At 42.8% G+C, this 14,264-nt stretch overlaps 1 protein-coding gene across 7 annotated transcripts in view; it reads left to right on the top strand.

The window, feature by feature from the left end:
- mical2a (microtubule associated monooxygenase, calponin and LIM domain containing 2a) overlaps positions 1 to 14,264 on the top strand; it is a 71,843-nt gene that overhangs the window by 36,195 nt on the left and 21,384 nt on the right. For 4 of the 7 annotated variants that reach the window (XR_014568956.1, XM_083759931.1, XM_083759930.1 and 1 more), the window contains exons 6-17: positions 2,927 to 3,082; positions 3,715 to 3,815; positions 4,169 to 4,426; positions 5,751 to 5,866; positions 6,535 to 6,661; positions 7,191 to 7,281; positions 7,723 to 7,870; positions 9,020 to 9,225; positions 11,369 to 11,466; positions 11,929 to 11,988; positions 12,276 to 12,419; positions 12,746 to 12,853. Coding sequence is in view for 6 of the 7 variants with exons in the window: in XM_083759931.1 (XP_083616057.1) it covers positions 2,927 to 3,082; positions 3,715 to 3,815; positions 4,169 to 4,426; positions 5,751 to 5,866; positions 6,535 to 6,661; positions 7,191 to 7,281; positions 7,723 to 7,870; positions 9,020 to 9,225; positions 11,369 to 11,466; positions 11,929 to 11,988; positions 12,276 to 12,419; positions 12,746 to 12,853 (1,613 nt within the window). In the remaining variant the exon portion in view is untranslated. Of the gene's footprint in view, positions 1 to 2,926; positions 3,083 to 3,714; positions 3,816 to 4,168; positions 4,427 to 5,750; positions 5,867 to 6,534; positions 6,662 to 7,190; positions 7,282 to 7,722; positions 7,871 to 9,019; positions 9,226 to 11,368; positions 11,467 to 11,928; positions 11,989 to 12,275; positions 12,420 to 12,745; positions 12,854 to 12,928; positions 13,089 to 14,264 lie in introns of those variants that run through there. The other 3 variants (XM_083759933.1, XM_083759932.1, XM_083759934.1) reach the window with 2 other exon arrangements.

Genomic DNA, 14,264 nt, shown 5'->3' with positions numbered 1-14,264 from the left:
CCCGGGCCCCTTCCACCCGCAAGATAACACAATCTGTTTAGCAGCTCCTTTTAGAACTGAATCCAATTCATTACAATAAGAAGTCTCCAATCAGCCAAACTGAATAATTGCAGGAAACCGTCTCTCATCAGTCATTTTCTGCTGCATATTCCACATCAACAATCTGAGTAATATCTTACTTTACTCGTTACTGGGAAAAGTAATTATATTACAGTAATATCTAACGAGTAACTCGTTACTGATCCTGAACGGATAAAGTTCCTTCATGATGACTGATAGATTCCGTGTGTTGTTGTTCTAAAAATAAACTCTCCCGTCCGAACCTGAACCGATTACACCGAAGCAAAAATACTTTGAAAGGTGGAAATAACTGCTACGGTGTCATCACGTCTCCGATTATGATCACTAAGGTACGCTGTTGACGGAAGTTTTCACCCTTCTGAGCAGCGTACACTCCCTGCGCAAAGAACGTAGTTTTACGGGGGGGGGGGGGGGGGGGGGGGGCTGCCTATAGGATCAATCGGCTCGATTGATCACTTAAGGGAGCTGAAGTGACAGTCACCGGAGCTGAGCTCCGCCAAGCTCCGGCTGAAATTAAGCACTGCTGTTAACCAAAACAACCGGACCAAAACATTGCATAAAGATAATTCATATAGGACTTAAAGGTCTTTAAATATACCATTGTAACATGCATCATTTGATAGGCTGGTGTAAGGCAATGTTTTCTTTAAAACATGTCATGCTCCTTGCTGGTTAAATGCGTGAAGTTCTCACAGCTTGCTCAGTGTGTTTGCTCAACTCTTTCTCCCTGCAAACTGAAGGTCTGCATCTTCAAGTTCATCTGCATTTATTCTGAAAGCTTACAAGCGCCATATGAAGTTATTCAATGCCATGTTTAGGTAGTGACTTAAGTGTGATGAAACACAGGACACCTTTTTGTTTTACTGTATGGCAAATATAATCAAGAGAAACCACAAGATTGCTGTTGGATGCTTCTTTTGATTAATTTCCAAATACATAACCGATATCTCGTCCAAGATTACAATTTTTCAATGAAGACATTTAGCAGACGCTCTTATCCAGAGCGACTTACTGTAGAGGATCAGAGAGAATGTCATGGACCCTGTCAACAAACAAACTATTTAAACGTCACTTAAATAGAGTGCAAAGAAGAAAACAATGAAGTGCTGCAAAGTAACTAGGATACCAGGTAAACATGAAACCTACAGTAGCATCTGTCTAAACAACGTGCTATCTAAACATTGGTTTAGATAGCACGTTAGCAACGTTTGTGTTCAAACTGCAAACAACAGAATATATCTCTAAAATAACATGTGAACATGTAACAATAGTGTAGCATCTATCAAAAGATAATTGGTTATGGGCGGTTATGCAGGCTTAAAGTTGAACCTGTCTTTGTAATGAATATTCCCTGGGGACCGGTTGCACATGCAACCACCAAAACACTGCATGTAAACAGAGTGGTGCTAGGGTCCAGTGGTGCTAGGGTCCAGTGGTGCTAGGGTCCAGTGGTGCTAGGGTCCAGTGGTGCTAGGGTCCAGTGGTGCTAGGGTCCAGTGGTGCTAGGGTCCAGTGGTGCTAGGGTCCAGTGGTGCTAGGGTCCAGTGGTGCTAGCCTGCTAGGGTCCAGTGCAGAATCTGGAGGCCGTTGATCGAGTATTTTTAGATGACAAAGATGTGTAACGATCAGTCGTTGGCAGACATTGATACAGATTGATAAAGAGCCTCCTACTTTGTTATTATTGTGGTTGATATGCATTTCTGCCCCCTAATCTCTGAAACGAAACAATTCACATGCAATATGTTTATTCCTAACAGTGCAGTAAAATGACAATGGTGAAAGGGAGCTCTCGCCTCATATTTTATTTTATGGCACTGAGACTGACATTTACCCAAAATTGGGACACCAGGTTCAAATTGGTTAAAATGTATTCACAATGTTGTCTTTTGTGATTCAATACTGTATATCACAACATTCTAGTGAGCAAGAAGAGCCTACTCTAACTGAATCAGTCTTGCGGTAAAAAGGGCCCTGAACCGAGCCCTTGTCTCGATTGAGGACGTTTAGTCTTTTAAATAACTTAAATAAGTTTCCCAAATTCATTGGATAGAAATAGACAATGGCACACTGGCAGACTGGATTACCAGCCACGGTGCCTGGACCACTGAGCCACGGCCCAGGCCGAGGTGCCTGGACCGCTGAGCCACGGCCCAGGATGGACCGCTGAGCCACGGCCCAGGATGGACCTCTGAGCCACGGCCCAGGATGGACCTCTGAGCCACGGCCCAGGATGGACCTCTGAGCCACGGCCCAGGATGGACCTCTGAGCCACGGCCCAGGATGGACCTCTGAGCCACGGCCCAGGATGGACCGCTGAGCCACGGCCCAGGATGGACCTCTGAGCCACGGCCCAGGATGGACCGCTGAGCCACGGCCCAGGATGGACCGCTGAGCCACGACCCAGGATGGACCTCTGAGCCACGGCCCAGGATGGACCGCTGAGCCACGACCCAGGCCGTCATTAATGCACTTCTGCTCTGCCTTTCGGAACTCTCCGTGCGAGCGAGTTCCTGCAGCATTGCATACTTGGCAGATATTTAATAAAATCTTTATCTGAATCTATGGCTAATGAGAAAGGAATGTGGCATATTTACATTATGAACATATTGTAATGAATGGGACTTTTTCTGCCGTTCTGTCAGCTGTGAATGTAAATCAAGGTTAATTATGAAGTCAAGGTCTAACTCTCACCTCCGTGGCTTCTGTTTCATTGGTTTATATAAAGGCTATAATTCCTTTGGATTAACAGACTGTGTGTGTGTGTGTGTGTGTGTGTGTGTGTGTGTGTGTGTGTGTGTGTGTGTGTCCGTCCGTCCGTCCGTCCGTCCGTCCGTCCCCCTCTCAGGTTTCAAGAGGAAGGAGTTCCGAGGTAAGTTGGCGATCGCCATCACAGCGAACTTCATCAACAGGAACACCACGGCGGAGGCCAAGGTGGAGGAGATCAGTGGAGTGGCGTTCATCTTCAACCAGAAGTTCTTCCTTGACCTCAAGGAGGAGACGGGTGGGTAGAGAGAGGGACACATAGATAGATAGATAGATAGATAGATAGATAGATCGTTTATTTGTCATGGTTTATCCAACATTATTACATACAAGGGAAAGGGGTTGACATGATACAATTGACCGAAAAGGAAAGGGCTGAAGCCGAAGCTTATTATGCCCACCTTTTTGAGATTTCAGTAATCTCATATAAGGAAACAAAGACTGAATAAAGAAATCCATTTCTAATGAAAAGGATTAAACAAAATCATGTAGAAAGAAAAAAGAACAAAAAATCAAAAAGATCTGATCAATCGACAGAAAAAGCACTACTTCTACCACTTATGATAGATACATGGTAGTCTTATGGCAAACAGCAACAATGCACACATCATTGACCCTGTAATAAACAGTACCTATTATGGACCTCAGAGAGAGTGATGTGGGCAATAAAATGATATACTGTATATAGCATAGCATTCATTTTTTGAAAATTCAAAAGCTATAAAGATGAAAAATATGAAGATACAAGGTTTCTTTCTGACGGTGACAATATAATGAAGTAACTGACCAATCATTTTGTTGTGTGTGTGTGTGTGTGTGTGTGTGTGTGTGTGTGTGTGTGTGTGTGTGTGTGTGCGCGCGCATGCGTAGGTATTGATCTGGAGAACATTGTGTACTATAAGGACAACACTCACTACTTCGTCATGACAGCCAAGAAACAAAGCCTTCTGGACAAAGGAGTCGTCATCCATGTAAGGCAGACACACTTTACATTGATAAAGCAGGGAATGTGTAAAGGGCAAAGTGTATAAGACTGCATTTCTGATAAAGTGTAGCTGTGGTTTTCAAACTTTTTTTGTGCCCAAGGAAATGAGCAAGTCAAAATCTTAAAGCATACCTGTATTTAAAATACATTTGTGAAAAGAAAAAAAAATTGGGTAGGATATGAAAATGAAAGATAAAATGAAATAACTCCAATTTTAAAGTGCTTAAACATCTCCTCCTCCACGTCATCAGTTCCCATCGAAAGAGCCTTTCTGTGTGGACTTTGCATGTAGGGTACTGTGAAATAAAAAAATTAAATCGGTCAATCTTTTGTTAACAGGACTACATAGACACAGAGAAGCTGCTGAGCAGCGAGAACGTCAACCAGGAAGCTCTTCTGTGCTACGCCCGCGAGGCCGCTGCCTTTGGCACCAACTACGAGCTTCCCACGCTGGACTTTGCTGAGAACCACTGTGGGCAGCCGGACGTGGCCATGTTTGACTTCACCAACATGTACGCCTCCGACAACGCTGCGCTGGTCAGGGAGAGGTTTGGACACCAGATATTAGTGTCTCTCGTTGGAGACAGTCTACTAGAGGTAAGAAGTGTCTGAGTCACTTTTATTAAAAAACTAAGATATAGCGCACTGATTATTGCAAGCAAATCATGACTTTCAAATGCACAAAAGCTGTCCACATTACATAGTTTTCCACAGTACCATAACTACTTAACACTTCCTGGGCTGTATTTTGCGTGTCTTAAGTACCAGGTCTTATTCCCTAACTTGAGTAAACTAAAGACCTGGAGGCGTGATCAATGCCATTTAGCGATTCTGAGTGGCCAAAGAGCATTGATCACGCCTCCAGGTCTTTAGTTTACTCAAGTTAGGGAATAAGACCTGGTACTTAAGACACGCAAAATACAGCCCTGTGTCCAAGACGTTCACAGACGTCCTGGGAATTACCGCTATGCTGTGCCCAGGACGTCTTTGAAAAAATAAAGAAATAAAATAAAATAAAATAAAAAATGAAAATAAATGAAAAAAAATAAATAACATTGGGCACCCTGGGTCACTATTTTGAAAGTGTTGTGTTGAGCACAAAATGTGTTGTTAACTGAGACCAGATTCTACAAAGTGTCTTCTAATCTAAATCATGACAGTTTTCTGAAAAAGCAATGTTTTCTATATCAGTTGTTCTCAGTTGTTCATGTCAAGGACCCTAAAAAATATATATAATTGGCCGCGGACCCCCATCAAAATATGTTGTTTCATGGATCTCCCAGAAGCAAAGATTTGAATTAAAAATGTTCGCTGTGAAAGAATATATGTTCTAAGATTTGCGCTACATTTTCACGATTTTTCTAAAATAGCAGCTATTTTTCAATAGCTAAAGTATAACACGCCAAAAGGGGTTCCCGTCCGGAATGGGTTAAGTAACTACTTAAGCCCTATTTCATGCTTCATCGTATGATGGTGTCGTGCAGTGCAAATAGCCTGATCTACAAGCTTGGAGATCTGCTATTTTTTTGCAATATTTGAAAAAGTTTTGAAATGTCTTGCCTATAGTAATCTGCCCAAATTCCAGGTGTAAAGTGGTTTGTCTGTGTGTTTCTGCAGCCCTTCTGGCCTATGGGGTGTAAAGTGGTTTATGTCTGTGTTTCTGCAGCCCTTCTGGCCTATGGGGTGTAAAGTGGTTTGTCTGTGTGTTTCTGCAGCCCTTCTGGCCTATGGGGTGTAAAGTGGTTTATGTCTGTGTGTTTCTGCAGCCCTTCTGGCCTATGGGGTGTAAAGTGTTTTATGTCTGTGTTTCTGCAGCCCTTCTGGCCTATGGGTTGTGAAGTGGTTTATGTGTGTGTGTTGATCTGCAGCCCTTCTGGCCTATGGGGTGTAAAGTGGTTTATGTGTGTGTGTTGATCTGCAGCCCTTCTGGCCTATGGGAACAGGGTGTGCCCGAGGATTCCTGGCTGCTTCTGACACAGCCTGGATGGTGAAGAACTGGGTTCAGGGTAGACCCGTTCTAGACGTTCTGGCTGAGAGGTAATCTATCACTCTGCTGTCTCTCTCTCTCGCTCGCGCTCTCTCTCTCTCTCTCTCTCGCTCGCAGACACGTGCACGTACTTATAATCGCGCACACACACAAACACTGTTAAAGAATATATATTCAAAGATTTGAAGACACTGACATTTGAGACACTGTATGCATATTTATTTAGGTTGCACCTATTCTGTCAAAATAATATGCACTCTTAATAGTGCATGTTGTCTCACTTGTGGTTCCACAGATTTTCTTATCTCAAAATGCGTTCATGTGGGTACTGTACGTTCATTGTCAAAGCACTTACCCTAGCTTGTGACTTTTTCATAAATAAAAGCCCTATTTTATACTTTGTTGTGTGACAGTGTCACACAAAGTGTAGCAAATTAGCTGATCTATGAGCTTTTGAAAAAGTTACATTTTTTGTTGACATGCCCAAAATATGGATGTCATGTTGAAAATGGTTAAGTCTGTGGGTTTTATAAATATTTAGCCAAGAAAGTGGCTAGAAAGTATTAAAAAGAGTGTGTGATCAAATAATGACTACATTTGGATCCATTGGAACAACGGTTATTTTTTTCCATTTCCTGATCAGCGTCGGTGTGTTTGTGCCAAACTGTGAATCATTCACACCCTTATTAATTTTCTTCTTTCTATTTGTGTCCTACAGGGAGAGTATTTATAGAATACTTCCACAGACAACGCCTGAAAACCTAGCCAAAAACTTTGAGCAATACACCATAGACCCTGGGACCAGATACCCCAACCTCAACTCCTCCTGTGTCCGGCCACACCAGGTGAGAAGACTCCACTCTGAAGCAGTTCTTAGACTCTTCTTAGACGGCGTAAGATTGAGAACTGCAGCCACACTCTCAATCTTCCGCCCACCTCTTCAGACTCCACCATGGCCCATAGCACTTGCCCTAGCCTAGCCCCTTAGATAGCATTTTATGTAGACTTAGATAGTATTTTAGACAGACTTATAGCTCGTTACGTAGACAGCACTAGAATTGCATTTTATGTAGTCATAGCACTTTATAGTACACATGTATATTGTATAATATAGTAGTATGTATAGTTGACATAGATACTCCACTGTTACGTTCTTAGTTCATACATGATTCATGATAACTACTTTTTATATATGTGATGCTTTTGTTTTTGCTTAAATGTAAGTCGCTCTGGATCAAGAGCGTCTGCTAAATGCCTAAATTGTAAATTGAAGCAGCTTGCAGAGCCCTTGTTGTTACAACTGGATGCTCTCTCATATCATTTCTCACCTCTCACTGCCTTTTCAATACATCCATTTCTTTGTCTCTCTCTAAGGTGCGTCACCTGTACATCACTGGAGAGTTGAAGCCGTGCTCCCTGGAGCGTTCCGGTACTATACGGCGACCTGTCAACCTGGCTAGACACGGTACGTGTTTAATAATAAACTGAGAACTTGCTGATATTTCAACGAGCCTGCATCTATCCATGAGTTCCCCAGCCTGCCTATTCTGGTATGGAGGGGAACATTTAGCCTAAAATAGCAGATCTACAAGATCACAGCATGTGTGAGCTGGTGGGACATGTCCTGTTATTCTATACAGGTAGTGAGGTGGGACATGTCCCACCTCACTACCTGTGTAGAATAACTACAGACATGTCCTGACAGAGATGTGTGCATTCCTCAGCCTCCTGTTCAGTTCACAGCGGTATCCGTTTGAAGCTCATTTACTGTCAGCATGCTGGTTCCTATCGATGACGCCATCGCCTCTTTAACATGGCCTGTAATTTCTGGATGCCTGAGTGACTGATTTTTGTTTTTTAATGGTTTTTATTCCCGTGTGCCTCTCTTTGTCTCTCTTGTGTATAGAGTCAGAGATCAGACCGGGGAGACTGCTCACCTGGTGTCAGAAACAGACGGAGGGCTACAGGAATGTGAGCGTGACCGACCTGACATCCTCCTGGCAAAGTGGCTTGGCCCTCTGCGCGCTCATCCACCGCTTCAGACCCCAGCTCATGTATGTGACTCCCTTTTAGATACATACTGTACATAACATACAGTGTCTCCCTGCGACCCCAACCTATAGAATAGATCGCTCATGACGTCAACTCTCACACTGTTATCAGCCCACTTTGAGATAACGGTCTGAGTTGTACATAGCAACATGAAGCGTCCTGGCCCCTTATAAAAGCTGCCTCGTTAAATATGTAGGGCCGACATCATTGAAATGAAGGCATAGTTTGTGTTGCAGCACAAAAACCCTCCCTGTAATCTGTGCAAACTCCTACATGTTTTATGGCCTGGGTGTGTGAAGTTGTGTTTGAAGTATGCCAGGCCCAGGCATGGGATACAGTAACAGTATGCATGCTTTATGATGTATTATCTGTACGCGTCGCCTCCTCCTCGCCACTTGAGTGACACTTGACCCTTTCTAGAGGCTCTGTTTGCCTTCTCTATCTCACTGATAGGTGCGACAGAGCACAGAACACATAGTCCATTTTCCAGCTACTTCGGAGTACAGAAGGACATTTGATTTAAGCTAGCAGTGCTGTGTACCTACGACATTTCACAGTTTCTTTTTTATTAAGGATCCTTTTTTTCCCATGGGCTGAAAAAAAAAGTCTAATGAGGATTAATATGTTTCACAAAAAAAAGGCTAACTCCATTTTAAGAATTGAGCTGGGATATGTTTTGGTAGCTTACTATGGGCAGGATTTTCTTTTTGGTTCAGCAGCCAATGTCATATATTTGGGGTTCCTTGACATGAATATGTTTGAGAACAATTGACATAGAAACATGGGGTTTTTAATAAAACTGTCAGGATTTAGAAGACTTTTATTTATTTATTTCGACGTGAGGATTTTTACTGTGCATGACGCAAACGGTTCATTCTTATGTGATGCGTTTCTCATGCCACCCAACGGTCTCATTTCTCATGCCACCCAACGGTCTCATTTCTCATGCCACCCAACGGTCTCATTTCTCATGCCACCCAACGGTCTCATTTCTCATGCCACCCAACGGTCTCATTTCTCATGCCACCCAACGGTCTCATTTCTCATGCCACCCAACGGTCTCATTTCTCATGCCACCCAACGGTCTCATTTCTCATGCCACCCAACGGTCTCATTTCTCATGCCACCCAACGGTCTCATTTCACCATCAGAGATATGGATGTACTCGACGAGGAGGACTGGACCGCTAATCTCCAGCTGGCCTTTGACCTCGCCGAGCGGGAGTTTGGGATCAAGCCGTTCACTTCCGGGGAGGAAATGTCTGCTGGCGGCCATGAGGACCTGGATAAGACCACCATGATCACGTACCTGTCCAAGTTCTACCAGCTGTTCCGTGGCACACCTCTACCTGCCTCAGGTAGAGTCTGTTCTCTCTCAAAACGACATTTCCCTCCCCCCCCTCCCCCTATAGCGGACAAAATGTTCATAGTAAAGTGAGAAGGAGCTATCTCTGTCATGGCCCGCGGCCTTCCCCTCTCCCATGTATCCTCCATTATGATCTCACTCTCAGCGTTTACGCTTTCACCACATCAGCCTTGTTGCCACAGAAACGGTCAGACCACGACGACGTCACTTCACCCTATAAAGTATGGCGTCAGAAGCCATTCAGTGCAGTATTCCAGAGTTCCTCAGAAGTGTTCCAGAAGAGATTAACTCAGAAGCACCAGATTTAAGAAACTAAGTGCTAAGCCACGGCCAGACAGTAAGACCGAAGCAGCGCTAGTCAGAGAGATCAATTCAGAAGATGTATATAATAATATATTAAAACTTAATATAAGCACCATAAAAAGTCGTACCCGCATCAAGATACTTCGGGCTCAAGCCTAGACTCCCACCCACAAACCTACCATCCCTTGACAGCTGCCTATCAATATAGGGAATCGTCACTACAAGCCTATTTTTGGTTTCTGCTTTGTTTCTGGGTTGGTGCCTATACCCTTATTTATGGTGTGGTGTTTGGGTATATTATGTAATACACCCTTTTATTCACTGAAAGAAATGGTCTTGTATGTCAATAGATTTGTCTGTGGCACTGAAGCTGTCTGTCACATCAACATGGAATGAATTCTGTACTGGCCATATAAGGAGCATGTCTTGTACAGTGTTGTACAGGGTTTGATGAGGTCAGATCAACATATGGAATGTCAGGACAGATCAGCTCCATACAGTATATGGAGATCTAAGGGTGGTAGCGGGGGACATTCTCTTGAGTGTACAACAGGGTTTGATGAAGGCCCAGGTAGGCCCGGGCCTTAATTTTGAGAAGTCTGTTGAGAAGTCTAGTTTTCGTCGGCTGCCGGGCGCGGCTGCACTAATAACTTTGGGGCAGGCCCGTCTAGAGTTGGAAATTTGAATGAACAGGTATAAGTCAAAAGGGAGACATCGAAGAGGAAGGATGGATGGGGAAAGATCAACATATTATGGAATGTCAGAACAGGTTCTGAAATATATCCATATATGGAGATCTAAGGGTTAGAGGTCAGATGTAGAGTTGCTGGCCAATAGAGCGTCGCAGTCCCGCCCCCTCGAGAGAGGAAAATAAATCGCCGTTCATTTTTCCTCATAGACTTTTCAGAAAGTATTTATTTAAAGACGGTTACGCCGTGGACAAAGCCAACTCACATCGTGACAAATCATGACAATGAACACAATATTTTGGGCCGATCAAATCATTAGAAAGAAGAAAATAAAGGCAGGAGACTATTTGTTTTGTTTTTCTTCTTATAAATTATTTGATCGGCCCAAAACATAGTGTTCATTGTCATGATTTGTCACGGTCCGAGTTGTCTTTGTCCGCGGCGTAACCGTCTTTAAATAAATACTTTAAGAAAAGCCTATGGGAAAAATGCATTGGGATTCATTATCTGGGCCACTCGTCGTTCTGAAAGGGGGTGGGACTGTGCCGCTCTATTCTACTGTGTCTGTTAGGATAATGTTATTATATGCTAATTCAACAACATAAACAAGGCGGAACAAGTCAGAAAGAGCCTGCTGGTTAGTCAGTCAACAGGGACCGATCAGAAGGCTGACAAAGGAGTGAATTGTGGGCAATAATCTGCATCAACTTTGGCAAATTACCGGTATAAATGTTTTAACCTGTGCCTTTAATTACATTTGTACATTAAACACTCGTGAATGAAATTAAATGTATTATCTCTTCTCATAGTCCTCTGTGTTTACTTTGTACACTGTTCATTTCTGCTAGCAGTTATATAACATAATAAATTAAAAAGCACACTCGTGTGAAGTGAGGGGCGCTCATATCGTCATAAATCATCTCATTCTGGCCATTCACAATTTGCGTCCTCACTTTTGTCTTCAATGTTTGTGTTGTTTACACAAACCTGGAAAGTCTTTTGTCTTCAATGTTTGTGTTGTTTACACAAACCTGGAAAGTCTTTTGTCTTCAATGTTTGTGTTGTTTACACAAACCTGGAAAGCTGGGGGAAAAAAATGACTAGAAAACGTTTTAACGCAATCACTCACAAATTGTGTTTCAGGTTCCAGAGGGACGGATGAAAACAATCCATCAAAGTCATATTTTAGGAATATGAATAAGAGCCTCAGTCTTACACTGCCAAGGAAACGGATACCAAAGGTAATTCATTCCAGGCTGACTTCACTATAGAGAGCAATAATAGCCAAATACATTTCCTTGTATGTGCAAACATATTTATTAGACTAATGTCTAAACAATTATTTCTGATTCTGGTGTACTGGGTATGGTAAATGTCCCTTGTATTACTGTTAAAAGTAGGCTATTATTTTTGGATGTGTTGACTACCATTAACCAGTCTCTCCAGAACACTATCACGTCTCAAGAACTCTCAAATAGAACAAAAATGAAAGCACAAATAAGTGATCTTATTGCAATCTGTTGAACATGTAAATATCCCATCACAAACTGTTATTATTTTCACTGCTAATTAACAATTACCAATAAAAGCCGCTCTTATGTACCAGTTGATGGGTTCATTCCACAACACTTGGAGTTGCACTCTTACTGTATATTCGTTAATTTTGACATGAATTTATTCGTGAATTCTTCCCTCGCCTGCAGGATGAGAAGAAGATAGAAACGACAGACCCCATTTACAAAAGGAGGCGTTATCTGGAGGAGGTTTGTTGAATTGTTTTCAACTTCAAATTCCTCATACTGTACTGTACTGTACCATGTATTGCCATTCTCACAAAAATGACAGTTTTCTTTTTCTTTTTTTTAATAAATTTTATTCAAAGAGTATGACATCACATAAAAGTTTCACAGAAAGAGAATATGGCTTTGTTTGTTAGCATACATTGTAAATGTGTGAGGTCCCAAACGACACATGTGATGGAAATGACACATTTCAAAGAGTGACCGATGTGACATTAGTCATTGTCTTGTCTCCTATCATCACCCTATAGGCCACCAACTTCTCAACTCAGAATGGCTCCTCTGTGTGTGAGGAGCAGGAACCCAAGGAACCCAAGGTGAACAGGGTACGCTCCATGGCAACCCAGCTGCGGGCCAAGTTTGAGAGCAACTCCAGCTGCACCTTACGGAGACAGGTACGAACCCCACCCCATTGGCCTGCTTTTATTATTGTATTTGATCAAAGCGGTCAACCTCCTTCTCAGAGTTCACCATTAAACCGGGATGGTTCATTTCTTGTCCATTGCTGACACGTACGGATATTAAAATTGACTTTGCTTTGAGCCAGTGTTCCTAGGGGGTGGTTTGTAGTTTCAGTCACAAGCTGTGGTGTTGCTTTAATTAATGCCAGGATGTCTGCACTTGTCTTTTAGCCACTTTCCAGTTCTGTCCTTATTTTCCTACTTTAATTTCTTCCTGTTAACTTTATTCTTAACCTTTAATTTGGGACTTTGAAAATCAGTCTGATTCTGAGAAGTCCTCTGGGCTACACTCTGCTGACACGACTGAGCCTCTGTTCATCAACCGCAGGCCACCCGTTTCACCGAAACCTTCCCCCCGGACACAGCAGGTACACTGGAGCAACCCTAACCCCTAACCCCTAACCCTAACCCCTAACCCCTAACCCTAACCCCAGACACAGCAGGTACACTGGAGCAACCGTAAACATTACAGGATAACTGTAATATAAACAGGATACTGTACAATGCACAACACAGATAGTAGCAAAAGCTGTGGGACACCAGTATGCATGTCATACATTTATACTGACATAAACACACTCATAATATGCTGTGTGTGTGTGTGTGTGTGTGTGTGTGTGTGTGTGTGTGTGTGTGTGTGTGTGTGTGTGTGTGTGTGTGTGTGTGTGTGTGTGTGTGTGTGTGTGTGTGTGTGTGTGTGTGTGTGTGTGTGTGTGTGTGTGTGTGTGTGTGTGTGTGTGTGTGTGTGTGTGTGTGTGTGTGTGTATAAGGCCAAATGAACATGAGTAACAATGTGGACACAGTTTTTCAAATACACCCACGTAGGAGAACATCACAGCTCTATGCCCCGTTGTCGGATGAATTCATATTGCCTGTACTGTACAGTACAGTACAGTACAGTACAGTACAGTACAGTACAGAACATCACAGCTCTATGCCCAGTTGTCAGATTAATTCATATTGCCTGTACTGTACAGTACAGTACAGTACAGTACAGAACATCACAGCTCTATGCCCCGTTGTCAGATGAATTCATATTGCCTGTACAGTACAGTACAGTACAGTACAGTACAGAACATCACAGCTCTATGCCCAGTTGTCAGATGAATTAATATTGCCTGTACAGTACAGTACAGAACATCACAGCTCTATGCCCCATTGTCAGATGAATTCATAGTGTCTGTACAGTACAGTACAGTACAGTACAGTACAGTACAGTACAGTACAGTACAGTACAGTACAGTACAGTACAGTACAGTACAGTACAGTACAGTACAGTACAGTACAGTACAGAACATCACAGCTCTATGCCCCGTTGTCAGATGAATTCATATTGTCTGTACAGTACAGTACAGTACAGTACAGTACAGTACAGTACAGTACAGTACAGTACAGTACAGTACAGTACAGTACAGTACAGAACATCACAGCTCTATGCCCCGTTGTCAGATGAATTCATATTGTCTGTACAGTACAGTACAGTACAGTACAGTACAGTACAGTACAGTACAGTACAGTACAGTACAGTACAGTACAGAACATCACAGCTCTATGCCCCGTTGTCAGATGAATTCATATTGTCTGTACAGTACAGTACAGTACAGTACAGTACAGTACAGTACAGTACAGTACAGTACAGTACAGTACAGTACAGTACAGTACAGTACAGTACAGTACAGTACAGTACAGTACAGTACAGAACATCACAGCTCTATGCCCAGTTGTCAGATTAATTCATATTGCCTGTACTGTACAGTACAGAACATCACAGCTCTATGC

This window comes from Protomyctophum parallelum (assembly GCF_964188405.1).
Source record: "Protomyctophum parallelum genome assembly, chromosome: 2".
NCBI classification, from domain to species: domain Eukaryota; kingdom Metazoa; phylum Chordata; class Actinopteri; order Myctophiformes; family Myctophidae; genus Protomyctophum; species Protomyctophum parallelum.
Note: the sequence above shows the minus strand (reverse complement) of the source record. Positions and strands in the feature narration are given on the sequence as shown.